The sequence below is a fragment of the Salmo salar genome, chromosome 15 (assembly GCF_965601325.2).
Source record: "Salmo salar chromosome 15, fSalSal1, whole genome shotgun sequence".
Taxonomy (NCBI): Eukaryota; Metazoa; Chordata; class Actinopteri; order Salmoniformes; family Salmonidae; genus Salmo; species Salmo salar.
Genome location: NC_138305.1, coordinates 21,634,520 through 21,661,284, shown reverse-complemented (window position 1 = coordinate 21,661,284; position 26,765 = coordinate 21,634,520). Strand labels below are relative to the sequence as shown.

The 26,765-nt window shown below is 44.0% G+C and overlaps 2 protein-coding genes and 1 non-coding gene across 3 annotated transcripts; 2 read left to right on the top strand and 1 right to left on the bottom strand.

The window, feature by feature from the left end:
* The first annotated feature begins 3,638 nt into the window (after positions 1-3,638).
* On the top strand, positions 3,639-13,919 carry LOC106571007 (small ribosomal subunit protein eS12). The gene is made up of 6 exons (XM_014143625.3): positions 3,639-3,741; positions 3,869-3,915; positions 4,609-4,725; positions 9,265-9,367; positions 12,190-12,291; positions 13,827-13,919. The coding sequence occupies exons 2-6, from the start codon at positions 3,902-3,904 to the stop codon at positions 13,887-13,889; spliced, it is 399 nt and encodes a 132-aa protein (XP_013999100.1). The 5' UTR covers positions 3,639-3,741; positions 3,869-3,901; the 3' UTR covers positions 13,890-13,919.
* Positions 4,388-4,461, top strand: LOC123727571 (small nucleolar RNA SNORD101). Its single transcript, XR_006759565.1, has one exon. It is a non-coding gene; the product is annotated as a small nucleolar RNA SNORD101 (small nucleolar RNA).
* A 7,651-nt stretch (positions 13,920-21,570) lies between the features above and the next one.
* Positions 21,571-24,248, bottom strand: LOC100195288 (transcription factor 21). Its single transcript, NM_001140317.1, is given in 1 exon segment — positions 21,571-24,248. A coding segment is annotated over 1 exon segment (591 nt). The 5' UTR covers positions 24,140-24,248; the 3' UTR covers positions 21,571-23,548.
* Positions 24,249-26,765: the final 2,517 nt, after the last annotated feature.

Below are 26,765 nucleotides of genomic sequence, written 5' to 3'. Positions count from 1 at the left end.
ATGGTCTAAACACACCAAGACAGTCGTGAAGAGTGCATGACAAAACCTTTTCCCCCTCAGGAGACTGAAAAGATTTGGCATGGGTCCCCAGATCCTGAAAAGGTTCTACAGCTGCACCATCGAGAGCACCCTGACCGGTTGCATCACCGCCTGGTATGGCAACTGCTTGGCATCTGACCGTAAGGCACTACAGAGGGTAGTGCGTACGGCCCAGTACATCACCAGGGCCAAGTTTCCTGCCATCCAGGACCTATATAATAGGCGGTGTCAGAGGAAAGCCCATAAAATTGTCAGAGACTCCAGTCACCCAAGTCATAGACTGTTTTCTCTGCTACCGCACGGCAAGCGGTGCCAGATCGCCAAGTCTAGGACCAAAAGGCTCCTTAACAGCTTCCACCCCCAAGCCATCAGACTGCTGAAGAATTAATCAAATAGACTATTTTATTGACCCCCTCCCCATTTGTTTTGTACACTGCTGCTACTTGCTGTTTATCATTTGTGCATAGTCACTTCACCCCTACCTACATGTACATATTACCTCTACTAACCTGTACCCCCATAGTCACTTTACCCCTACCTACTACCTACATGTATAAATTACCTCAACTAACCTGTACACCCATAGTCACTTCACCCCTACCTACATGTACATATTACCTCTACTAACCTGTACACCCATAGTCACTTTACCCCTACCTACATGTACATATTACCTCTACTAACCTGTACACCCATAGTCACATCACCCCCACCTACATGTACATATTACCTCGACTAACCTGTACCCCCATAGTCACTTCACCCCTACCTACATGTACATATTACCTCAACTAACCTGTACACCCATAGTCACTTCACCCCTACCTACATGTACAAATTACCTCAACTAACCTGTACACCCATAGTCACTTCACCCCTACCTACATGTACATATTACCTCAACTAACCTGTACCCCCATAGTCACTTCACCCCTACCTACATGTACAAATTACCTCGACTAACCTGTGCCCCCATAGTCACTTCACCCCTACCTGCATGTACATATTACCTCGACTAACCTGTGCCCCCTGTATATAGCCTCGTTATTGTGTTACTTTTTATAATTTTTTACTTTAGTTTATTCAACTCTTCTTGAACTGTACTGTTGGTTAAGGGCTACTTTTCAATTTTAGCTATCAGTCATCATCATGAATCAAGTCAAATATCTACTGGCAAATCCTTTTTAATCCTTGTCATATGAAGAGAAAACAATGGAGAGAAATTATAGATAAAACGTATTGGTGCTCATTGGACATAAACATTACACAACAAGTTGGAAATTGCAAATTCAACGAGTGGTTTGGAAGGAATCAGTGCCAGTGGCTGTGTGGTTCCCAAATCTGGGAATAAGAGGCTCTTTTCCCAGTTTAAAATGATAAAACATCTAAATTGGCCATGCTGTCAATGAAGCATGATTTGTGCCACGCTCAAAAAAACTGTTAACCCGGAACTGCAAAAACTTTACAGTGTCCCCCTCTTCAAAAGGAGGTGACACGCTAGACCCAAACTGCTACAGACCTATATCTATCCTACCCTGTCTTTCTAAGGTCCTCGAAAGCCAAGTTAACAAACAGATTACCGACCATTTCGAATCCCACCGTATCTTCTCCGCTATGCAATCTGGTTTCAGAGTTGGTCATGGGTGCACCTCAGCCACGCTCAAGGTCCTAAACGACATCATAACCGCCATCGATAAGAGACATTACTGTGCAGCCGTATTCATCGACCTGGCCAAGGCTTTCGACTCTGTCAATCACCACATTCTTATTGGCAGACTCGACAGCCTTGGTTTCTCAAATTATTGCCTCGCCTGGTTTACCAACTACTTCTCTGATAGAGTTCAGTGTGTCAAATCGGAGGGCCTGTTGTCCGGACCTCTGGCAGTCTCTATGGGGTTGCCACAGGGTTTAATTCTCGGGCCGACTCTATTCTCTGTATACATCAATGATGTTGCCCTTGCTGCTGGTGATTCTCTGATCCACCGCTACGCAGACGACACCATTCTGTATACTTCTGGCCCCTCTTTGGACACTGTGTTAACTAACCTCCAGACGAGCTTCAATGCCATACAACTCTTCTTCCGTGGCCTCCAACTGCTCTTAAACGCAGGTAAAACTAAATGCATGCTCTTCAATCGATCGCTGCCTGCACCTGCCCGCCCGTCCAGCATCACTACTCTGGACGGTTCTGACTTAGAATATGTGGACAACTACAAATACCTGGGTGTCTGGTTAGACTGTAAACTCTCCTTCCAGACTCATATCAAACATCTCCAATCCAAAATTAAATCTAGAATCGGCTTCCTATATCGCAACAAAGCATCCTTCACTCATGCTGCCAAACACACATTCGTAAAACTGACCATCCTACCGATCCTCGACTTCGGTGATGTCATCTATAAAATAGCCTCCAACACTCTACTCAACAAACTGGATGCAGTCTATCACAGTGCCATCCGTTTTGTCACCAAAGCCCCATACACTACCCACCATTGCGACCTGTAAGCTCTCGTTGGTTGGCCCTCGCTTCATACTCGTCACCAAACCCACTGACTCCAGGTTATCTGCAAGTCTCTGCTAGGTAAAGCCCCGCCTTATCTCAGCTCACTGGTCACCATAGCAGCACTCACTCGTAGCATGCGCTCCAGCAGGTATATCTGACTGATCACCCCCAAAGCCAATTCCTCCTTTGGCCGCCTTTCCTTCCAGTTCTCTGCTGCCAATGACTGGAACGAACTGCAAAAATCTCTGAAGCTGGAGACTCATATCTCCCTCACTAGCTTTAAGCTCCAGCTGTCAGAGCAGCTCACAGATCACTGCACCTGTACATAGCCCATCTATAATTTAGCCCAAACAACTACCACTTCCCCTACTGTATTTATTTATTTTGCTCCTTTGCAGCCCATTATTTCTATTTCTACTTTGCACTTTCTTCTACTACAAATCTACCATTTCAGTGTTTTACTTGCTATATTGTATTTACTTTGCCACCATGGCCTTTTTGCCTTTACCTCCCTTATCTCACCTCATTTGCTCACATTGTATATAGATTTATTTTCTACTGTATTATTGACTGTATGTTTGTTTTACTCTATGTGTAACTCTGTGTTGTTGTATGTTGTCGAACTGCTTTGCTCTATCTTGGTCAGGTCGCAATTGTAAATGAGAACTTGTTCTCAACTTGCCTACCTGGTTAAATAAAGGTGAAATAAAAAATAAAATAAAGTGATGGTGTCCCATCCTTTCAGGCTGTTGGCCTGAGGATGGACTAAATAGATTGTTTATTATTATTATAAAAAATAAAACATTTGAGTGTAGTGTTAGATGGTAGGGTATTTCTTTATTTATAGATTTATTTTCAAGCAAAGTATAAGGGAGTTGTAGTCCAGTCTAGTATGTGGCGGTAATGCAACATTTATTGGATGCCAACCACCATTAAACCTCATTGAAGAAGACACAATTAACCAAAACAGACCCGCTTCTAGTCACCTTGACTTAATCCAACTTTCCCACTGCGTTCTTCATAGTCCTCGATATTACAAATGAATCTCCTTGACTGAATGCTCTGCTACACTATTTTATTGATAACGACTTATTTGACAGGCAGAATAATGGCCACCTACTTCTCGGGTCCTTCTGCCCTTAAATGAATGTCGCCGACTAAATGACGTCCTCTTTACCCGCTGTCACAGAGGAGATCGGGTGGGTTTCATGATCTCACCCAATAAAAATCTGTCGGATTGATCAAGCATCCTTTGTTTAAAATTCCCCACAGTCACCCTGTCATCATGGATAATAACTTTTCTATCATGTTTGGTCAATATTGCAGAATTTTAGGTCCCCCATCCATCGCTAATCGACAATGGCCGAGGAAGGGTAAGCGTGACTGTTCTCCCGCTGTGCGCTGAACCAGGACTAACTAACTAGCTCAATTTCACGTTTCAAAGTTGTATAATTTGTAAAGTGGGGATGTGTGAAATATTTCCATTCCAGAACTATTGATAACAGTAAAAATTAAACGTTAGCAAGCTAAGTATGTGTTTAGTTAAGCAGTTAACGTTAGTAAGCTAAGCATGTGTTTAGTCCTTTGGTTGGTGGTTTAATTTTTTACCTTATTTAACCAGGCAAGTCAGTTAAGAACAAATTCTTATTTATAATGACTGCCTACCGGGGAACAGTGGGTTTAACTGCCTTGTTCAGGGGCAGAACAACAGATTTTGTACCTTGTCAGCTCAGGGATTCAATCCACCAACCTTTCGGTTACTAGTCCAACGCTCTAACCACTAGGCTACCTGCTATTTCTGTGAATATAGTGAGTTGACAGTGTAATGGTTAATTTCCGGCGGATGTGTGATGATTTACTTTCTTTAGTCGGATACCCCTTCACTCTAAATTATGAGTGAGATCCCCTGTCTGACACGCCGGGAAAACATTCAACCCAGCTCACTTATCTTAACGGGCTAATTGTAGCTAATGTAACTCGTCTCTTCTACTCTCCTTGTCTCCTCTTCTCCTATTCTCGTCTCCTCTCCTTGTCTCCTCGTCTCCTCTCCTTGTCCCCCACCCCAGCATCGCTGCTGGAGGTGTGATGGATGTCAACACCGCTCTCCCCGAGGTGCTCAAGACCGCCCTCATCCATGACGGCCTGGCTCGTGGTATCCGCGAGGCTGCCAAGGCGCTGGACAAGTGAGTGAATACTTCTGGTCCTCTTATGTCCTAAATGGCTCCCTATTTTGTGCACTACTTTTGACCAGGGGCCCTGCACCTGGTCAAAAGAAGTGCACTGTATAGGCAATAGGGTATCATTTGGTACGTAGACTGAATTTCTATTAGCTAGTTCCATTACATTACACAAGTGTTTGGATGAAGGAGTGTTCTGTAAGAGGGAGTTTTGTTAAGAGCCCTGATGTGATGTCTTAACGTTAACACCCATTGCTTGTGGGTTTGTTTTGGAAGCGTAAAGACTTGTCATATCAGCTAGAAATAATTAAAAAAAAATGTTACATTTATATTATTTATAGGGTTAGTGTTCCCACACGGCTATATTTGTTTACGGAAGACGAAGGGACCGCATATACTAATTAGCTATCTATCAAAATGTATCTGTCACATACACATGGTTAGCAGGTGTTAATGCGAGTGTAGAGAAATGCTTGTTCTTCTAGTTCCAACCGTACAGTAATAGCTAACAATTTCACAACAACTACCTTGTACACACAAGTGTAAATCATGCTCCGAACACTTGTGTGTGTAACGGAAGAAGGCTAAAAGAAACGTGTTGTCACTGGGAAAAATACTGTCGGCTTAAGGAGCCTACTGTTAATTCCGTAAAGTCCAAGGACCTTGGTGTCATCGTCAGAGGTAGACTGGCTCTCACAGACAAACTTAAATCAAAACATCTCAACTTGAAATCGATACTCATTTGCAAAACAAAGCCTTCTTTCATGTCCATCAAAGTAATTTAACGCAAAATGCACTATTACTGTACATTGTTGAGCGTTTTTTTTAAACAGTTAACCTCTATGGGCTAGGTGGGACGCTAGCGTGCCACCCGTGGTGCATTCCATCAACAGCAGGTGCATTTCAAGAGCGGCAAATTTGAATCCAAATAAATGTCAAAATTCAAATTTTTCAAACATACAACTATTTTACACCCTTTGAAAGATAAACATCTCCTTAATCTAACCACGTTTTACGATTTCAAAAAGGTTTTACGGCGAAAGCATACATTTAGAGTATGTTAGGACAGTACATTTACAAGAGTTGTGTGTAATGTTTTGTCAAGTCAAAGACAGGGTCACCAAAACCATAAAACCAGCTAAAATGATGCACTAACCTTTTACAATCTCCATCAGATGACACTCCTAGGACATTATGTTAGACAATGCATGCATTTTTAGTTCTATCAAGTTCATATTTATATCCAAAAACAGCGTTTTACTATGGCATTGATGTTGAGGAAATCGTTTCCCTCCAATAACCGGCAGTCAAGTCAGCGTCACAAATTAAATAATTAAAATTAGAAAACATTGGTAAAATATTATATTGTCATTTAAAGAATTATAGATTTACATCTCTTGAACGCAATCAACTTGCCAGATTTAAAAATAACCTTACTGGGAAATCACACTTTGCAATAATCTGAGCACTGCGCCCAGAAAAATACGCGTTGCGATACAGACTAGACGTCATGTTGGGAAGATCTAAAATCGAAAATACTATGTAAATAATCCATTACCTTTGATTCTCTTCATCAGATGTCACTTCCAGGTATCACAGGTCCATAACGAATGTAGTTTTGTTCAAAAAAGCTCATCATTTATGTCCAAAAATCTCCGTCTTGTTAGCACATGATCTAAGCCAGCCGGACTTCTCGTCATGAACGAGGGGGAAAAATATATTTACGTTCGTTCAAACATGTCAAACGTTGTATAGCATATATCATTAGGGCCTTTTTTAACCAGAACATGAATAATATTCAAGGTGGACGAATGCATACTCTTTTATAACGTATTGGAACGAGGGTACCCAACATGAACTCGCGCGCCAGGTGTCTAATGGGACATCATCGTTCCATGGCTCTTGTTCGGTCAGATCTCCCTCCAGAAGACTCAAAACACTTTGTAAAGGCTGGTGACATCTAGTGGAAGCAATAGGAAGTGCCAAAATATTCCTCAGCCCCTGTGTTTTTCAATGGGATAGGTTTAAAGTCAATACAACACATCAGGTATCCACTTCCTGTCAGAAAATGTCTCAGGGTTTTGCCTGCCAAATGAGTTCTGTTATACTCACAGACACCATTCAAACAGTTTTGGAAACTTTAGAGTGTTTTCTATCCATATATAATAAGTATATGCATATTCTAGTTACTGGGTAGGATTAGTAACCAGATTAAATCGGGTACATTTTTTTTATCCAGACGTGCAAATGCTGCCCCCTAGCCCTAACAGGTTAAGAATAAATCTGGGTCCAGTTAACCTCTATGGGCTAGGTGGGACGCAAGCGTCCCACCCGTGGTGCACTCCATCAACAGCAGGTGCATTTCAAGAGCGGCAAATTTGAAGCCAAATAAATGTCAAAATTCAAATTTTTCAAACATACAACTATTTTACACCCTTTGAAAGATAAACATCTCCTTAATCTAACCACGTTTTACGATTTCAAAAAGGTTTTACGGCGAAAGCATAAATTTAGAGTATGTTAGGACAGTACATTTACAAGAGTTGTGTGTAATGTTGTGCCAATTCAAAGACAGGCGTCACCAAAACCATAAATCAGCTAAAATTATGCACTAACCTTTTACAATCTCCAACAGATGACACTCCTAGGACATTGTGTTAGACAATGCATGCATTTTTAGTTCTATCAAGTTCATATTTATATCCAAAAACAGCGTTTTACTGTGGCGTTGATGTTCAGGAAATCGTTTCCCTCCAATAACCGGCATTCAAGTCAGCGTCACAAATTAAATAATTAAAATTAGAAAACATTGGTAAAATATTATATTGTCATTTAAAGAATTATAGATTTACATCTCTTGAACGCAATCAACTTGCCAGATTTAAAAATAACCTTACTGGGAAATCACACTTTGCAATAATCTGAGCACTGCGCCCAGAAAAATACGCGTTGCGATACAGACTAGCCGCCATGTTGGGGAGATCTAAAATCGAAAATACTATGTAAATAATCCATTACCTTTGATTCTCTTCATCAGATGTCACTTCCAGGTATCACAGGTCCATAACGAATGTAGTTTTGTTCAAAAAAGCTCATCATTTATGTCCAAAAATCTCCGTCTTGTTAGCACATGATCTAAGCCCGCCGGACTTCACTTCATGAACGAGGGGAAAAAAATATATTTACGTTCGTTCAAACATGTCAAACGTTGTATAGCATAAATCATTAGGGCCTTTTTTAACCAGAACATGAATAATATTCAAGGTGGACGAATGCATTCTCTTTTATAACGTATTGGAACGAGGGTACCCAACATGAACTCGTGCGCCAGGTGTCTAATGGGCCATCATCGTTCCATGGCTCTTGTTCGGTCAGATCTCCCTCCAGAAGACTCAAAACACTTTGTAAAGGCTGGTGACATCTAGTGGAAGCAATAGGAAGTGCCAACATATTCCTCAGCCCCTGTGTTTTTCAATGGCATAGGTTTCAAGGTAATACAACACATCAGGTATCCACTTCCTGTCAGAAAATGTCTCAGGGTTTTGCCTGCCAAATGAGTTCTGTTATACTCACAGACACCATTCAAACAGTTTTAGAAACTTTAGGGTGTTTTCTATCCATATATAATAAGTATATGCATATTGTAGTTACTGGGTAGGATTAGTAACCAGATTAAATCGGGTACATTTTTTTTATCCAGCCGTGCAAATACTGCCCCCTAGCCCCAACAGGTTAAGTGAAGTTCGGCTGATGGGGTTTTGGTTTCTTCTACTGAATCCTGTGAGAACTGTCATCGTTACCCACAAATCTGAGATACATCTGCCTCCCAAATGGCACACTATTCCCTACGTAGTGCACACTATTCCCTACGTAGTGCACACTATTCCCTACGTAGTGCACACTATTCCCTACGTAGTGCACTACTTGTGACCACCAGAGCTGGGCGTGGCACCATATAGGAAATGGAATGACAGTTAGGCTGCATTCACCAAGGCTTACTAATCAAAGTTTATTTGTCACGTGCGCTGAATACAACCTTACAGTGAAATGCTGAATACAACAGGTGTAGTAGACCTTACAGTGAAATGCTGAATACAACAGGTGTAGTAGACCTTACAGTGAGATGCTGAATACAACAGGTGTAGTAGACCTTACAGCGAAATGCTGAATACAACAGGTGTAGACCTTACAGTGAAATGCTTACTTACAGGCTAGGCTCTAACCAATAGTGCAAAAAAGGTATTAGGTGAACAACAGGTAGGTAAAGAAATAAAAACAACAGTAGAGGCTGTATACAGTAGAGAGGCTACATACAGACACCAGTTAGTTAGGCTGATTGAGGTAGTATGTACATGTAGATATGGTTAAAGTGACTTTGCATATATGATGAACAGAGAGTAGCAGTAGCGTTAAAGTGGGGTTGGCGGGTGGTGGGACACAATGCAAATAGCCCGGTTAGCCAATGTGCGGGAGCACTGGTTGGTCGGCCCAATTGCGATGGTAAATTACTACTGATTGTTAATTGCGGTTGCCCCCTTCATCCAGGCGCCAGGCCCACCTCTGTGTTCTTGCGGCCAACTGTGACGAGCCCATGTACGTCAAGCTGGTGGAAGCCCTCTGCGCCGAGCATCAGATTAACCTCATCAAGGTATGGAGCTGGGGGGGGCATGGGTAATGATAACTAGGCTATATACACAGGGTACCAGTACTGGGTAATGATAACTAGGCTATATACACAGGGTACCAGTACTGAGTAATGATAACTAGGCTATATACACTGGGTACCAGTACTGAGTAATGATAACTAGGCTATATACACTGGGTACCAGTACTGGGTAATGATAACTAGGCTATATACACAGGGTACCAGTACTGAGTAATGATAACTAGGCTATATACACTGGGTACCAGTAATGAGTTATGATAACATGGCTATATACACTGGGTACCAGTAATGAGTAATGATAACCAGGCTATATACACAGGGTACCAGTACTGAGTAATGATAACCAGGCTATAAACACAGGGTACCAGTACTGAGTAATGATACCCAGGCTATAAACACAGGGTACCAGTACTGAGTAATGATACCCAGGCTATAAACACAGGGTACCAGTACTGAGTAATGATAACCAGGCTATATACACAGGGTACCAGTACTGAGTAATGATACCCAGGCTATATACACAGGGTACCAGGCTATATATACACAGGGTACCAGTACTGATAACCAGGCTATATACACAGGGTACCAGTACTGAGTCGATGTACGAGGGTATGAGGTAATTGACGTAGATGTGTACATACAGGTAGGGGTGAAGTGTCTAGGCAACAGGATAGATGAGACACGGTAACAGCAGCTGATGTGATGAGTCGATCTTGGTGTGTGGAGGGTGATGCAGATGTCGAACTTGTTTTAAGGATTTGATGGCCAAATCTTTTCAGCCTCCTGAAGGGGAAGAGGCCTTAGCGATGGGAATCAAATCAAATTTTAGTAGTCACATGCGCCGAATACAACAGGTGTAGACCTTACAGTGAAATGCTTACTTACGAGCCTCTAACCAACCATTTAGTTTAAAAGTATGAATAAGAAATAAAAGTAACAAGTAGGTAAAGAGCAGCAGTAAAATAACAATAGTGAGGCTATATACAAGAGTACCGGTACAATGTGGAGGCTATATACAGGGGGTACCGGTACAATGTGGAGGCTATATACGGGGGGTACCGGTACAATGTGGAGGCTATATACGGGGGGTACCGGTACAATGTGGAGGCTATATACAGGGGGTACCGGTACAATGTGGAGGCTATATACGGGGGGTACCGGTACAATGTGGAGGCTATATACAGGGGGTAGCGGTACAATGTGGAGGCTATATACAGCGGGTAGCGGTACAATGTGGAGGCTATATACAGGGGGTAGCGGTACAATGTGGAGGCTATATACAGGTGGTAGCGGTACAATGTGGAGGGCCACATTAAAAACCACATGACAAGTAATGAATTTACTAGTGTTTTTAAATGATGCAGCGGCCAACAATGTTCTACGCGTTAACCTAAACGCCACGCGACGAGACCGGTCATTGCCGCCTGGGTCGGTACTGACGGCATCTGAGCTGCTCCCGGAACAACGTTCCATTTTTAAAAATGTGTTCCTTCGGATGCAAAAATATTGAGACGGCTTGTTTCTGATGCTTACCCGACAATGCAGAAAATCACACTGATGCTTACCCGACAATGCAGAAAATCACACTGATGCTTACCCGACAATGCAGGAAATCACACTGATGCTTACCCGACAATGCAGAAAATCACACTGATGCTTACCCGACAATGCAGAAAATCACACTGATGCTTACCCGACAATGCAGGAAATCACACGGATGCTTGCCCGACAATGCAGGAAATCACACGGACGCTTGCCCGACAATGCAGGAAATCACACGGACGCTTGCCCGACAATGCAGGAAATCACACGGACGCTTGCCCGACAATGCAGGAAATCACACGGACGCTTGCCCGACAATGCAGGAAATCACACGGACGCTTGCCCGACAATGCAGGAAATCACACGGACGCTTGCCCGACAATGCAGGAAATCACACGGACGCTTGCCCGACAATGCAGGAAATCACACGGACGCTTGCCCGACAATGCAGGAAATCACACGGACGCTTGCCCGACAATGCAGGAAATCACACGGACGCTTGCCCGACAATGCAGGAAATCACACGGACGCTTGCCCGACAATGCAGGAAATCACACGGACGCTTGCCCGACAATGCAGGAAATCATTACTCACTTTAGGCTACACATGAGCCCAATTTAGACGGTAGCAAAATAGAACTCGTTGATTTGACATAAAATGTATTTCAATATGATTATAATAGGCCTATAGCCTACTGTTTTTATATTTTTAATGCAGTCATCTCGGTTTTCATTTGAATCGTCTTTTTATTATGTGGCTTGTTTGTATTAATTACAAAGACCTTGGCAACTTTAGTAGTAGTAAACTTTATTAGTAGACAACTTTATTCTGTTATACTCACAGACATCATTCAAACAGTTTTAGAAACTTTAGAGTGTTTTCTATCCAAATCTACTAATAATATGCATATTCTACCTTCTGGGCCCGAGTAGCAGGCAGTTTAATTTGGGCACGTCATTCATCTAAATTTCTGAATACTGCCCCCTGTCACCAAGAAGTTAATAGTGATGGTTTTGGGAAACAGCTCTGAGGTTTAACGATGCTCCTACCAAGGTTCTAACCATTTTAAATTAGCATTAAAATTATTTTTGTTAAACCGGTCCCTGGTTAAAATTTGTGTGCGTTATGTAACAATAGGGAGGCATTTGGGTTACTGTGTAAACAGTGGGGACTGCAATCATGTTATTACTGCCCTATGGAGATACTAGGTGGTAGCACAGCTTATGTATTGAAACTCTCTTCTCCCCATCTCTGACCACCAGGTTGATGACAACAAGAAGCTGGGCGAGTGGGTTGGTCTGTGCAAGATCGACCGGGAGGGAAAACCCCGTAAGGTGGTGGGCTGCAGCTGTGTTGTGATCAAGGTATAAACCCACTGCTCTGTTCTTGGAAACACCTCAGAGGGAAAGCTACAGTAATGGTGTGAATTCACTATGAAGTCATGGAGGGCTCGGACTGCTCCTTGTGATGACATAAACAGGGTAGTGAGGTGTTAGGATTCTCCTTGTGATGTCATAAACAGGGTAGTGAGGTGTCGGAACTCTCCTTGTGATGTCATAAACAGGGCAGTGAGGTGTCGGAACGCTCCTTGTGATGTCACAAACAGGGCAGTGAGGTGTCGGAACGCTCCTTGTGATGTCACAAACAGGGCAGTGAGGTGTCGGAACGCTCCTTGTGATGTCACGATGGTTTATGAAATGGCCCTTTGTGGTTCCATGTGGCAGGTTAAATGTCCACTGTGCTCTGAGCGGTGTGGTGGTCGTGCCATAGCGGTGCGAGGGTCCGCAGTTTTTTTTAAAGAAACATTTCCCCACCTGAAACAGCCCGACTACATGTGAGAATCTATTCATGCACCCAAACCTAACCCGCAAATATTGAAAATGTACTATAGGCTACAGTCAAAGACGGCAAAAAATGATTGGGGTGCAGGATAATTCGTTTTTTTGCCTGGTTTACAGCAGCTATATTCCCTGGTCCACATTTAGCCTACATTTGGTGTATCATTTTACTGCAAGAAATGTTTAATTCTGCAGGAGTTAATAAGGTTATGTGAGAAGTTATAGACCTATAGTCAGTGTCCAGATTTCACTTTCCATTTAACCCATCTAAACAGCAGGCTACAGTTCCCTTGACCTGCCATAGGCCTATTTTAAAAGTCCCATCTTGTGACTGTTGAATTTGTATAGCGCCTCACAATCACCACACAACATAGCCGGCACTGCTGATCCCAAAAGCATCATTTGGCAGTTGGCTATTTGACGTGATCACAGTTAAACCCTAACGTTTAGGCTTATGCACTTAAACCAGACAGCCGCAAATAATGAAAGAAAAAACCTCAATGTAACCTATAGATATAAATTGCACAAGAATGATATATTTACGGATTTTTTTAAAGGTATTGTTTCTCTTTATTCAACCCGCCCGTCCTTCAGCAACACAATTTTAAACCCGTCTGGACTGCGGGTTGTGAGTCAACCCGCGCATCTGTAGTGGGCCAGTCGAGTGCAGCTGCTGTGCTGTCAGTGTCATGCAGCTGCTTGTCCTATACAGCTGGCCAGAGTGTCTGCCAGGGTACGAGCCCCTACACCTCACTGTGGTGTCTGGAGTCCCAATAAATGGCAACATGTACCTTTTTTTTATTAGACTGAATCAACCTTTAACATACTGACCACAGCGTACAACTCTACCTGTAACATACTGACCACAGCGTACAACTCTACCTGTAACATATTCTCGGTTCCAAGTAGGTCCCTATTCCCTGTATAGTGCACTACTTTATAGTATTAAGTTCACTATATATAAGGTGTCATTTGGGACACTTCTCAGTTTGTTCTAAACAATGAACTGTCCTGTAGCTAGTATCCTGTGTAACTGTTTTCTCCCGTCCCCCCCTCTACAGGACTATGGCAAGGAGTCTCAAGCAAAGGACGTGATTGAGGAATACTTCAAGGCCAAGAAATGAGGTGTCATTTTCAATAAAACCTGAAATGACGTTTCTGTCTGGAGAGTTAATTATTAAGTCCGGTCTGAGAGAGATACAGAGCTTTAAATAAAGGTACAGTCTGCGACTACTACAACCACTGTTGAGTGACTGAGCTGAAAACCTTTCAGACTATTCTGTTAAAGCAACGAGAGTCAACATACACGTTATCAAGATTCTAATCTTAACTGGCACATTTCAAACTGTTCTTTTTGTGAGGTACAGGCAGGAACTATTTCTGTAAAATGGTGGGGTCGATAAACCAGAATCGGAGGATCCATCGTTAAAATCTCTAGTTTGGAAACATTTTGTCTTCCTAATAGATTACAACGGCGATGGATTATACTAACCTTACTACATGGTTGTTGCAGGTTTGACTCGTTAGTTCTATTAGCTATGTCGTCTATGATGTTACTTTAGCTAATATGGTGACAACGATATAGGCTGTGTGCAGCGGTTATGGTATGAAGGTTCAGCTTGGAAAGGATTCCTCGCCTGGTCACATACGGCTGATGTGTTGCGCATTGATGTCCACAAGCGACGGGAAGATGTGGAAGGAGGAGAGACGCGAGAAGGAACGACAACGTGGCTGCTATGAAAGTGAACTGTTTACATGTGATCAGGGGTGTATTCATTCAGCCGCTTCTGTTAAATCTTTTTACATTTTTTATTTTATTTCACCTTTATTTAACCAGGTAGGCTAGTTGAGAACTTGTTCTCAGAGTTACACATGGAGTAAACAATAAACAAGCCAATAACACGGTAGGAAAGAAAGTGTATATATACAGTGTGTGCAAAAGGCATGAGGAGGTAAGGCAATAAATAGGCCATAGGAGCGAATAATTACAATTTAGCAGATTAACACTGGAGTGATAGATGAGCAGATGATGTGCAAGTAGAGATGCACAAAATGTTTCTTACGCGGAGCAAAACGGGAATAAACGCACCTGAATATGTTAATGAACTTGTTTGCAACTGTTGGACTGATGTTTACATCTTATATCAGCAAGAGGGCAAGGTGGTATTGAACGTCACTTTCTGCCCATGTCACTGTCTCAAATTTCTCTACTTGTTTGTACCTACGTTGGAAACTTTCATTTATAGGCTAGGTTTTAGCAACCTCGTACTGCTGTTACAGTAATAAGGCTTTGCTCACGGGGGGGTAAAAAAGGGAATCGTCCTCATCTTAACCGCCACTGATCTCTAGTATAATGTCTGTGAAGAAACGAAAGGGGGAAAAATCCAACACTTTTGTTTGGAATTCATGTGCAATGCTTTAAAAGTATTCATACCCCCTTGACTTATTCCACATTTTTGTTACAGCCTGAATTCAAAATGAATTAAATCGATGTTTGTAGATGTTATCTGACCTAACACCCCATAATGACAAAGTGAAAGCAATATATATATATCATTTTTTTTAATGATATGCAGAAATATCTCATTTATATAAGTATTCACACCCCTGAATCAATACTTTGTAGATGCACCGTTGGCAGTGATTACAAGTCTTTCTGGGTAAGTCTCTAAGAGCTTTCCACACCTGGATTGCCCTGATTCGTTTCAGAAATTCTTCAAGTCAGGTTAAATTGGTTGATTGCTAGGAAAACATTTATTCACCTCTCATCCATTTTATATGCAGATGATTGTCTTGTACACAGCTGGCCCCAACCTGGATTTTATGTTAAAATGCTTTACAACAAAGCTTTCTTAGTGTCCAACAAGTTTTCTCCGCCCCTTAACCTTGTTCTGAACACCTCCAAAACAAAGTTCATGTGGTTTGGTAAGAAGAATGTCCTTCTCCCCACATGTGTGATTACTACCTCTGAGGGTTTAGAGCTTGAGGTAGTCACCTCATACAGGTACTTGGGAGTATGGCTAGACTGTACACTGTCCTTCTCTCAGCTCATATCAAAGCTGCAGACTAAATTTACATGTAGACTTGGTGTAATCGATGTGAAATGGCTAGTTAGTTAGCGGTGGTGCGCGCTAATAGCGTTTCAATCGGGTGACGTCACTCGCTCTGAGACCTGAAGTAGTTGTTCCCCTTTGCTCTGCAAGGGCCGCGGTTTTTGTGGCGCGATGGGTAACGATGCTTCGTGGGGTGTCAGTTGATGTGTGCGGAGGGTCCCTGGTTCAAGCCCAAGTTGGGACGAGGAGAGGGACGGAAGCTATCGTAATCACTCCTCTTTCACCACAGCTGCCAAACTAACCCTGATTCAGATGACCATCCTACCCAGATTAGTTACCCTCTTATAGGGACAAGGACTTCTCTCCAGCTACAAGACAGGAGGCTCCTCCTCTCAGTGCTGTTAGTCTGAATCACGGAAGGGACGGGGACGGAAGGACCGGGGGTTCTCCCTCTACAGGTAGCCCAAATCTTATATTTTTTTCCTCTAATTGATCTTAGGACCAATCAGAAAAGTTTGGAATGTGAAAAGATCTGATAAGATTGGTCAAAGGGCCAATTAGTAAATACACAGTGTTACTGCTTTGTTTACCCTGGCCAGAGGGACAGGGTCCTAGTAGGCTGTAAATACACAGTGTTACTGCTTTGTTTACCCTGGCCAGAGGGACAGGGTCCTAGTAGGCTGTAAATACACAGTGTTACTGCTTTGTTTACCCTGGCCAGAGGGACAGGGTCCTAGTAGGCTGTAAATACACAGTGTTACTGCTTTGTTTACCCTGGCCAGAGGGACAGGGTCCTAGTAGGCTGTAAATACACAGTGTTACTGCTTTGTTTACCCTGGCCAGAGGGACAGGGTCCTAGTAGGCTGTAAATACACAGTGTTACTGCTTTGTTTACCCTGGCCAGAGGGACAGGGTCCTAGTAGGCTGTAAATACACAGTGTTACTGCTTTGTTTACCCTGGCCAGAGGGACAGGGTCCTAGTAGGCTGTAAATACACAGTGTTACTGCTTTGTTTACCCTGGCCAGAGGGACAGGGTCCTAGTAGGCTGTAAATACACAGTGTTACTGCTTTGTTTACCCTGGCCAGAGGGACAGGGTCCTAGTAGGCTGTAAATACAGTGTTACTGCTTTGTTTACCCTGGCCAGAGGGACAGGGTCCTAGTAGGCTGTAAATACACAGTGTTACTGCTTTGTTTACCCTGGCCAGAGGGACAGGGTCCTAGTAGGCTGTAAATACACAGTGTTACTGCTTTGTTTACCCTGGCCAGAGGGACAGGGTCCTAGTAGGCTGTAAATACACAGTGTTACTGCTTTGTTTACCCTGGCCAGAGGGACAGGGTCATAGTAGGCTGTAAATACAGTGTTACTGCTTTGTTTACCCTGGCCAGAGGGACGGGGGTGTAGTAGGCTAGCTAGACGATGCAGCTGCTGATTGTAGCCTACAGTTGATAAGACTGGAGAATAGTCTAGTTTCCATGCGACCCAGCATGTCAGATCAGTAGTGTATAGGCTACTGCAGCATTTATGGGAAGAGTTTTTGCTTGTGTTGGATCGGGAGTGATGTGTTACCATGCTTGCTAAATATATACCCGGAGGAAAGTGGAGAGCGTGTCTTGTTCTGTTCATTGTGCCGATGGATAGAGGACTCATCACGGATATAACCCGTTTTAGCATTGACATCCACCATGCTTCCGCCATTTTAAAGTAGTCAACTGGGTGGGGATTGCTATGGATTGTAGCCTCAATGTTGTTACCCATGCTGTCACAGACTCTATAATGGCACAGATATAAAGATGAGTCCTCTATCTATCTATCTCTATGGAGCTGCCCATGCTGTCATAGAAACTATAACAGCACAGATATAAAGATGAGTCCTCTATCTATCTCTATGGAGCTGACCATGCTGTCATAGACTATTATAGGGCAGCTATACAGATGTGTCCTCTATCTATCTCTATGGAGCTGCCCATGCTGTCACAGACTCTATAATGGCACATATATAAAGATGAGTCCTCTATTTCTATGGTTGTGCCCTGCGACATGCGACTTCCGTGAATCTGATTGTGAAGGACAGAGAAATTGTACACGTACACACACAGGAGTGGCTCATAGCCTGTCTCCATAGGCAGCCTACCGCCTGTCTCCATAGGCAACCTACCGCCTGTCTCCATAGGCAGGCTACCGCCTGTCTCCATAGGCAACCTACCGCCTGTCTTCATAGGCAGCCTACCGTCTGTCTCCATAGGCAGGCTACCGCCTGTCTCCATAGGCAACCTACTGCCTGTCTTCATAGGCAGCCTACCGTCTGTCTCCATAGGCAACCTACTGCCTCTCCATAGGCAACCTACCGCCTGTCTCCATAGGCAACCTACCGCCTGTCTCCATAGGCAACCTACCGTCTGTCTCCATAGGCAACCTACCGCCTGTCTCCATAGGCAACCTACCGCCTGTCTCCATAGGCAACCTACCGCCTGTCTCCATAGGCAGCCTACCGCCTGTCTCCATAGGCAACCTACCGCCTGTCTCCATAGGCAACCTACCGCCTGTCTCCATAGGCAACCTACCGCCTGTCTCCATAGGCAACCTACCGTCTGTCTCCATAGGCAACCTACCGCCTGTCTCCATAGGCAACCGACCCGGAGAACAGAGCCTAAACTGGGAGAGATTGTAATCTCTGGCAACACTGCCACCTACCAGTCAGGTTAATCATTGCAAGCACATGTCTCTCTAATTCACCCCCACCCTCCCCACTCTCTCTCCTCTCAGTGAAGTGAATACTGACTACAGTAGAATGTGTGATTGGAGGTGATGCTCTAGCGCTCTCTTTTGGTTGAATAATGAATTACAGGTGTGATCACGTTACCAGTTCATATTCACCCTTCTGTCTACCAGCAGGGGGCGCTCTTAGACAGAGCACTGCTTCATAGCATGGCGAGGCCCCATCCAGAAACAAGCCTTTCTCCATGGCCCACACACTTGTCTACATCTGAGAGGATTGATCTGAATCAGAAGGAAATGTAGTCTAAAAGGGGCCATCTGCTATTGGTATATACAAATTTGGACTTTTAAATGAATGATTCTTGAAGAATATAGTTTATAAATGCCTCATGAGCTCAATTAAACTGTCGTATCCCCTCAGAACCCAAAATATAAGAGTGTTTTACTTCATTGTTTACAAACAATGTAATTATAAACAAACACTGTATAACTTCAGAACATGGTTAAAAGTATAATTTCGATTTCATGGATGGTCAGTCCTTGTTACATTTTTCCATACCCATCCCGTCGCTGTTTAGCTTTTATAAAAAGGTGATGTTCGCTAATTGAAATGCAAATTTTTTCTACTGAAGTAGGCCACTACAGAATATATATAAAATATGGGATGATTCTTTGTCTCTCTCCCAAATATTCTCACACAAATTCTCACAAAAGAGAGCGAGAAACAGAGAGAGAAAATGGGAGAGAGGAGGAGGAGGGGAGGATGAGGAACGAGGGTAGGCCTACGAGCAACCGACCATACACGCGCCCCATATACGCGCCGAACATCTCTAATTAAATTAGACTTTCCTTTCTCTTTTTCCCCCCCATCCCGATTGGGCAGCGCTCCAACAGCTATTAGCCAGAGCAGCCTGCTCAGCACATGGGAATCCCCAACCCTTGCCCCCGTTATCTCACTAATGACCTACCCACCTCCTCTCTCCCTCATCCCCCTCTCCTCCCTATACCCCACTCCCACCATCTCTCTCTCAGGCGGCCAATTTTATTTTCTTCCCGGTGGTCTGGTCCCTTAATAAGGGGTGAGAGGGGAGAGGGTGTGTCATTCCGACGCTGATGTATTGGGTCGGAAGGATGCTTTCAATAGGGCTCGGTCCCAAATGGCACCCTAATGAAAGTTTTCTAGATCGAATCCCCCAAGCTGACAAGGTAAAAATCTGTCGTTCTGCCCCCTGAACAAGGCAGTTAACCCACTGTTCCTAGGCCGTCATTATAAATAAGAATTTGTTCTTTAACTGACTTCCTAGGTTCTGGCCTTTCTAGGGAGTTTTTCCTAGCCACCGTGCTTCTACATCTGCATTGCTTGCTGTTTGGGGTTTTAGGCTGGGTTTCTGTACAGCACTTTGAGATATCAGCTGATGTAAGAAGGGCTTTATAAATACATTTGATTTGATTTGACCTGGTTGAGAGAGAGAGAGAGAGAGAGAGAGAGAGAGAGAGAGAGAGAGAGAGAGAGAGAGAGAGAGAGAGAGAGAGAGAGAGAGAGAGAGAGAGAGAGAGAGAGAGAGAGAGAGAGAGAGAGAGAGAGAGAGAGAGAGAGAGAGAGATTTAACCCCACGGAATACAGTACCGTATCTTTGGAGCTCCAAAAACCTTTTGACCACTAGTGGGTGTATGGTATTGTTGTTTCATTAATGTGAAATGTATAGGGCACAGATTGGAGTGGCAGCCATGTTTTTTTTGGGGGGGGTCTGTTTTGCGCTGTAGTCACTGCCAGATTGGAAGCCTTTGTTAAGGCCTCTAGAAGTGGACATGATATAAAACACCATCTCTATTCATTCATATGCTGTAATGTGTAAACACTTTACCTAGCAGCAACCTTCTTTCAACAATCTCTTGTAATTACAGTAAAATACTGTGAAATACAAAACCCCTCCCCTCAAAGAATTTAGTTCATTCATTCATTGTCATCCATTCATTAATTCTGATTACAGTAACATTTACTTAAAAAAAAGAAGTATAATACAGTATTTTTTTAATGGTATTGTACTGTGTGTCATTACACAGGACTTGTTTTGATACTGTAGTTAGATGACAGATTATTTAGTAAACAGTTAGCCTATGTTTACTAATCAACTTTCAGATCGGTGAGAAAATACCCAAATTGAAATGTATCCAATAACACTTATACTCTTTTAAATAATATGATACACGCCCTAACTAAATTCAAACAAATAAATGAAAACATTTACGGAAATACCTATTTTATGGGCCACATAGGAGTATGAATATTTTCCTATCCAATTCTGTCTTCCGTACATTTGTCTTCTTTGATTTTAGTTTTGTTATAGGGACATTTTACAGGGATAACTAAGTTATGTTTTAATGGATAAAACCACAAACGAGCACTGTTTCTATTCTATTCTAGTATGCAAGAACATACGCCTATTTATAAAACGGATGAGCTCAATGATCACTACAGTCAATTAATTAATGTAGCCTACGTCTCCTCTCCTTTAGTCTAAAGTCAGTCCCAGCGGGGCTGTGTGAGGGTCATCTCGTCCCGCCAGTGGATCGTTACAATAACACGCTTATAATGGATGGATGAAGGCCCTTGTTATTACTCCACGGTCCGCTCTGCACTCTGCTGTGCTCTCCACAACACAGGCAGGAATTCTCTGATGGACAACGAGTTTGCAGCTCAGGACAGTTCGTGTGTGTGTGTGTGTGTGTGTGTGTGTGTGTGTGTGTGTGTGTGTGTGTGTGTGTGTGTGTGTGTGTGTGTGTGTTGCTTGCTTCTCTCCCTTCCTCCATTGCGCCAAAACCAGCTGCATAAATATCTGTCTGCGGCGTGTAAACAGTGCGGTCATAACCCGCGTGAATTAAACAAGGCGTCTGCAGCGGGATTAAGCGCCGTGCGGACATTTACCACTTTCAAAACGGCTGTTAACTTAAACAATGAACTTCAAACCCACATACCTCTGTTAAGGCCATCTATTAACGTCAAAACGAAGATTTTATTTGAATAAATCCCTTATTTCGTTACCAAATGATCCTTTATTCGAATTGATAGCAGTTTGTTGATCTAATGTCAAGCATATCGAGAAAGTATCAATTGTTTACTTTTGGAGATAAAAAGAAACCCGGAATAGTTTCCCTCTAGCCCCGCACCTTAAATATTCTCTCCTCTGCTCTTTGTTGCTCCTGCAGTTTTGCTTCTTCATTTGAGAGAAAGGTCGCGATAACTACGGGTTAGTAGTTATCAGATGGAGAAAACCCTATAGCCAACAATAACAACAAAATGTATCCTGTATAATTTCGTATTCTTAGTAGTCCAACACACATTGAGTGAGAGAATTTATACGATAAAATGAATACAACATTTTTATTTAGTCCTAAATACAATCAGGCGATTACAATAACGGACACATTTTCATGTGCGGCGACTGACAACTTCACCTGTCATTGTTTTATTATATATATATACACTTGTATGACATTTTTTAAACAATTAATTTTAAAAGTATAAAACCGAATACAAAACTTTAGCACAACCTGTCCTCGAACCAGCAAAGACAATATGTGAACAATTTTAAATAGGCGTATAAAATCCGTTTCTCTGTAAGGTGAAGCCGCAAGAGATTGCGCACTCTCCCGGTTATTTTCACTCAATATTTGGTTTAGGAGATATGACATGCATGTCTGGTCCATCTGGGAAAAGTCCGTTCCCGGTAACGAAAACGTTAATTGACATATCATGTCCATCCGTTCCATCACGAGGCAGTTGTTCCACACAACCGGGTGGTGTTGAACAGCTCTTTCAAATCGTTCTCCGGTTTACCGGCGACCATGAAGGGCCACGTCTGAAGAGAGAGAGAGGAACAGGAAATCATACTTTACATCGCTCACCGCGCAATAGAACAATACTATTGGGTTAACAAAGCATATCTATGGAAACACTAAACAATACTATTATAACATCAGTAATATTATATAAAGGTCCAGTATGTATATATGTGTATATATGTGTGTATATGTATATGTGTGTGTATATATATATATAAATATAAATGATATTTTTTTAATATATTTAAGGATGAAATCGATGATAGTATAACAACAAAATGACTTAACATTAGGAACATTTTAAAGACAACTTTAATAGAAATGGAACACGAGGGGAGTTTTAATCGGAGGTGTTAAAGGCTAAATACTGGGGCTACCACTTTTTAATAGACAACTGTCAAGCAGCATACTGTTTCTAAACATCATCATCATACCTGAATATCTAAATAAAATGCATAGCCTATATTTTACTTTACATCACCTGAACTTCCTGCAAAATGGGAATAAGCTAAACTGAATAGGCTAAATTAAATAGGCTAAACTGAAATAGGCCTAATGAAGTAGGCTAAACTGAATTAGGCTAAACTGAATTAGGCCGAATTGAAATAGGCTGAACTGAAATAGGCCAAATTAAATAGGCTAAACTGAAATAGGCCAAATTAAATAGGCTAAACTGAAATAGGCCTAATGAATTAGGCTAAACTGAAATAGGCTGAACTGAAATAGGCCAAATTAAATAGGCTAAACTGAAATAGGCCAAATTGAATAGGCTAAACTGAAATAGGCTAAACTGAATATAAACTGAATAGGCTAAACTTGACAGGCCAGGTGCTAAATAACATGGAACTCTCTAAAATACACCAGTTGTTTCAGTTTGTATAGGCCCTGTTGTGAAATGATAGTTTAATTTTTTTTTTTTGTCAATTATTGTGTGTATTATATTGTCCAGACAATATTGAGTAAACAATCAAATGGTATGTAGCCTTTTGAACCATCAGTAAACCCATACCTATATAAATAGCCCCATCCAAACCTCTCCAATCAGCCGTAAAGTGACCGTCAGAAACACTCTCCCTAGAAACTCATGTCACGTGTTTGATTCATGGCGAGAACTTGAATCATTTTTAATTGTAGGATTATCAAGCTACGGTAAAGTGTTTTCTTCTATTCTAAGGCTCAGGTTTTTTTTTTTCCTCTAGCCACTGTGCTACATTTGTGCATGCTTTGCTTGCTCTTTGGAGTAGGCCGGGTCTCAGGAAAAGCAATTTGTGACAACTGCTGATGTAAAAAGGACTGTAAAAAATGTATTTGAAATGCTGAGGTGTGTTTCTCACCAGGTTAACGGGGTGGTTATAACCGTTCTCGTATTTGTCGTTGGCAAGGATCTGCCGTAGATGGGCGATGTAGCTCGAGGCAAGGCGCAGCGTGTCCAGTTTGGAGAGCTTGGTGTCCGGTGGGACCCACGGTAATGTCATCTTCAACCGGGAGAACGCTTTTGACAACACGCGCATCCTCGCTCGCTCTCGTGCGTTGGCTGCGTTCCTCTGCACAGGTTTACCGCACCCCTCGTGGGCCACGCTGTTCGGCGCTGTTTTCCGTTTCTTTCCCGGGGCAGCTTTATCGTTGGCCGAGCCGCCCTCGCAGTTCGAGCTCTCCTCTGTGCTCTCGTTCGATGTACCGGAGTCTTTACCGGAAGAGCCGAACTTCAGGATGCCGTCCAGGACCTCGTCGTCGAAGTCGCTAAGCGACCCGGTGGACATGATCGGTTGTCGGTTGGGGCGCGTGGCCTCAGCAGAATGTGGCACGGGACGGACTAAGACTACCGGAGACTGGGTTGAGCGAACTGTCCGGTGTGTGTCCTCCTCCTCGAGACCCAACAGGCTGCTCATGAACCGGAGCGGCGGAGGATGTGGAGGAAACGGTAAGCAGTCTTATCTCTGTGGGCGGGGGCGTGACCACGCGGAGGGATGAACATTTCTACACGTCTCCAACTCCAACATTGTGGACGTTATAGTGAAATAACTGGGTCTGTTTTAAAAACATTTTATTTTATGCCAGTTATTATAAACAGCCGATAGAAAGAGAGGAAAAACATTTTATCATTTAAAAACAAAGGACAACCTGCATGGGTATAGCCAGGGGCACCGCCAGGGATTTTTGGGGCCCTTTGAAAAGATATCACATTGGGCCCCACCATCACAGGCCACACCAAACCTGCACAATTGCTGTGACCACACACCTCCAGAACCCAATCGACCCATTCAACGCTTTAAATAACTCTACCTTTGCATCTCTCTTGTAGTCCAATATTTACTGTACGATATTTACTGACAGTGAGCTGTGAAAATATAACACTGTGCAGACATGCATGCAACATTCTGCATACAGTGGAATTCACTATTTGATGCAAGACTGATACCCTCTATAAGAAATGTGCTAAAGGACATCTTTTACAGTCTAAATGTCATTTTAATTGTAAAAATTCTTGAATGGAAAATTCTTAACATTAATGAATAACTTAAAATAAATATCATTGAAATATACATTAACCTCTTCAATTAAAATAAATTAACTGTATCATCTATAGAATAATATAACAAACAAAATGATAAAATCAGGAGCTGTAACGGCTGTCTGGAAGAGGGAACCAAGGTGCAGCAGAGGATGTGTTCATCATTAGAATTTTAATTAAAAAAACAAGAGAACACTACAAAATGAACAAAAACGACAGCAAACAGTCCTGTTAGGAAAATACTCAAAACAGAAACAATTACCCACAAAACCCAAAGGAAAAACATGCTCCTTATGTGTGACTCCCAATCAGCAACAACGAGCTTCAGCTGTGCCTGATTGGGAGCCACACACACGGCCCAAAACAAAGAAATACCAAAACATAGAAAAAGGAACATAGAACGCCCACCCAATGTAACACCCTGGCCTAACCAAAATAAAGAACAAAAAACCCCTCTCTATGGCCAGGGCGTTACAGTACCCCCCCCCCCCCCAAAGGTGCGGACTCCGGCCGCAAAACCTGACACTGAAGGGGAGGGTCCGGGTGGGCCTTCTTACGGCGGCGGCTCAGGTGCGGGACGTGGCCTCTGCTCCACCCTTGACGTCGCCCTCTTAGGTGGCGCACCTGGCCGCGCCGAAGGTCTGGTGGGCGACGCTGACTGCGCCCGGCTGGCGGGCGGCGATGGCTGCGCCCGGCTGGCGGGCGACCCTGGTTGCGCCCGGCTGGCGACCGGCGATGGTTGCGCCCGGCTGGCGGGCGGCCCTGGTTGCGCCCGGCTGGCGGGCGGCGATGGTTGCGCCCGGCTGGCGGGCGGCGATGGTTGCGCCCGGCTGGCGGGCAGCCCTGGCTGCGCCCGGCTGGCGGGCGTCCCTGGCGGCGCCGACGGCACTGACCCAGGATTCACCAGGCTGGGGAGACATGACAGAGGCCTGGCCCTAGGCGTAGGCACAGGACTCACCGGGCTGGCGGGCTCCCTGGCCACTCTGGCAGTTCAGGGCAGTCTGGCCACTCTGGCAGTTCAGGGCAGTCTGGCCACTCTGGCAGTTCAGGGCAGTCTGGCCACTCTGGCAGTTCAGGGCAGTCTGGCCACTCTGGCAGTTCAGGGCAGTCTGGCCACTCTGGCAGTTCAGGGCAGTCTGGCCACTCTGGCAGTTCATGGCAGTCTGGCCACTCCGGCAGTTCATGGCAGTCTGGCCACTCCGGCAGTTCAGGGCAGTCTGGCCACTCCGGCAGTTCAGGGCAGTCTGGCCACTCCGGCAGTTCAGGGCAGTCTGGCCACTCCGGCAGTTCAGGGCAGTCTGGCCACTCCGGCAGTTCAGGGCAGTCTGGCCACTCCGGCAGTTCAGGGCAGTCTGACCTCTCTGGCGACTGTTGACTGGCGGGCAGCTCTGACGACTGTTGACTGGCGGGCAGCTCTGACGACTGTTGACTGGCGGGCAGCTCTGACGACTGTTGACTGGCGGGCAGCTCTGACGACTGTTGACTGGCGAGACCCACTGGAGGCCTAGTCCTGGGAGGTGGCACAGGACGGACCAGGATGAGGAGACCCACTGGAGGCCTAGTCCTGGGAGGTGGCACAGGACGGACCAGGATGAGGAGACCCACTGGAGGCCTAGTCCTGGGAGGTGGCACAGGACGGACCAGGATGGGGAGACCCACTGGAGGCCTAGTCCTGGGAGGTGGCACAGGACGGACCAGGATGGGGAGACCCACTGGAGGCCTGGTCCGAGGAGGAGGCACAGGATAAACCGGGCTGTGGGGGAGCACTGGAGTTCTGGTACGGACACTCTTTACCCACACTCCAGGCTGAATGCCCACTTTGGCCCGGCACGGGCGGAGAGCAGGCATTGGGCGAACTGGACCCTCCCAGCACT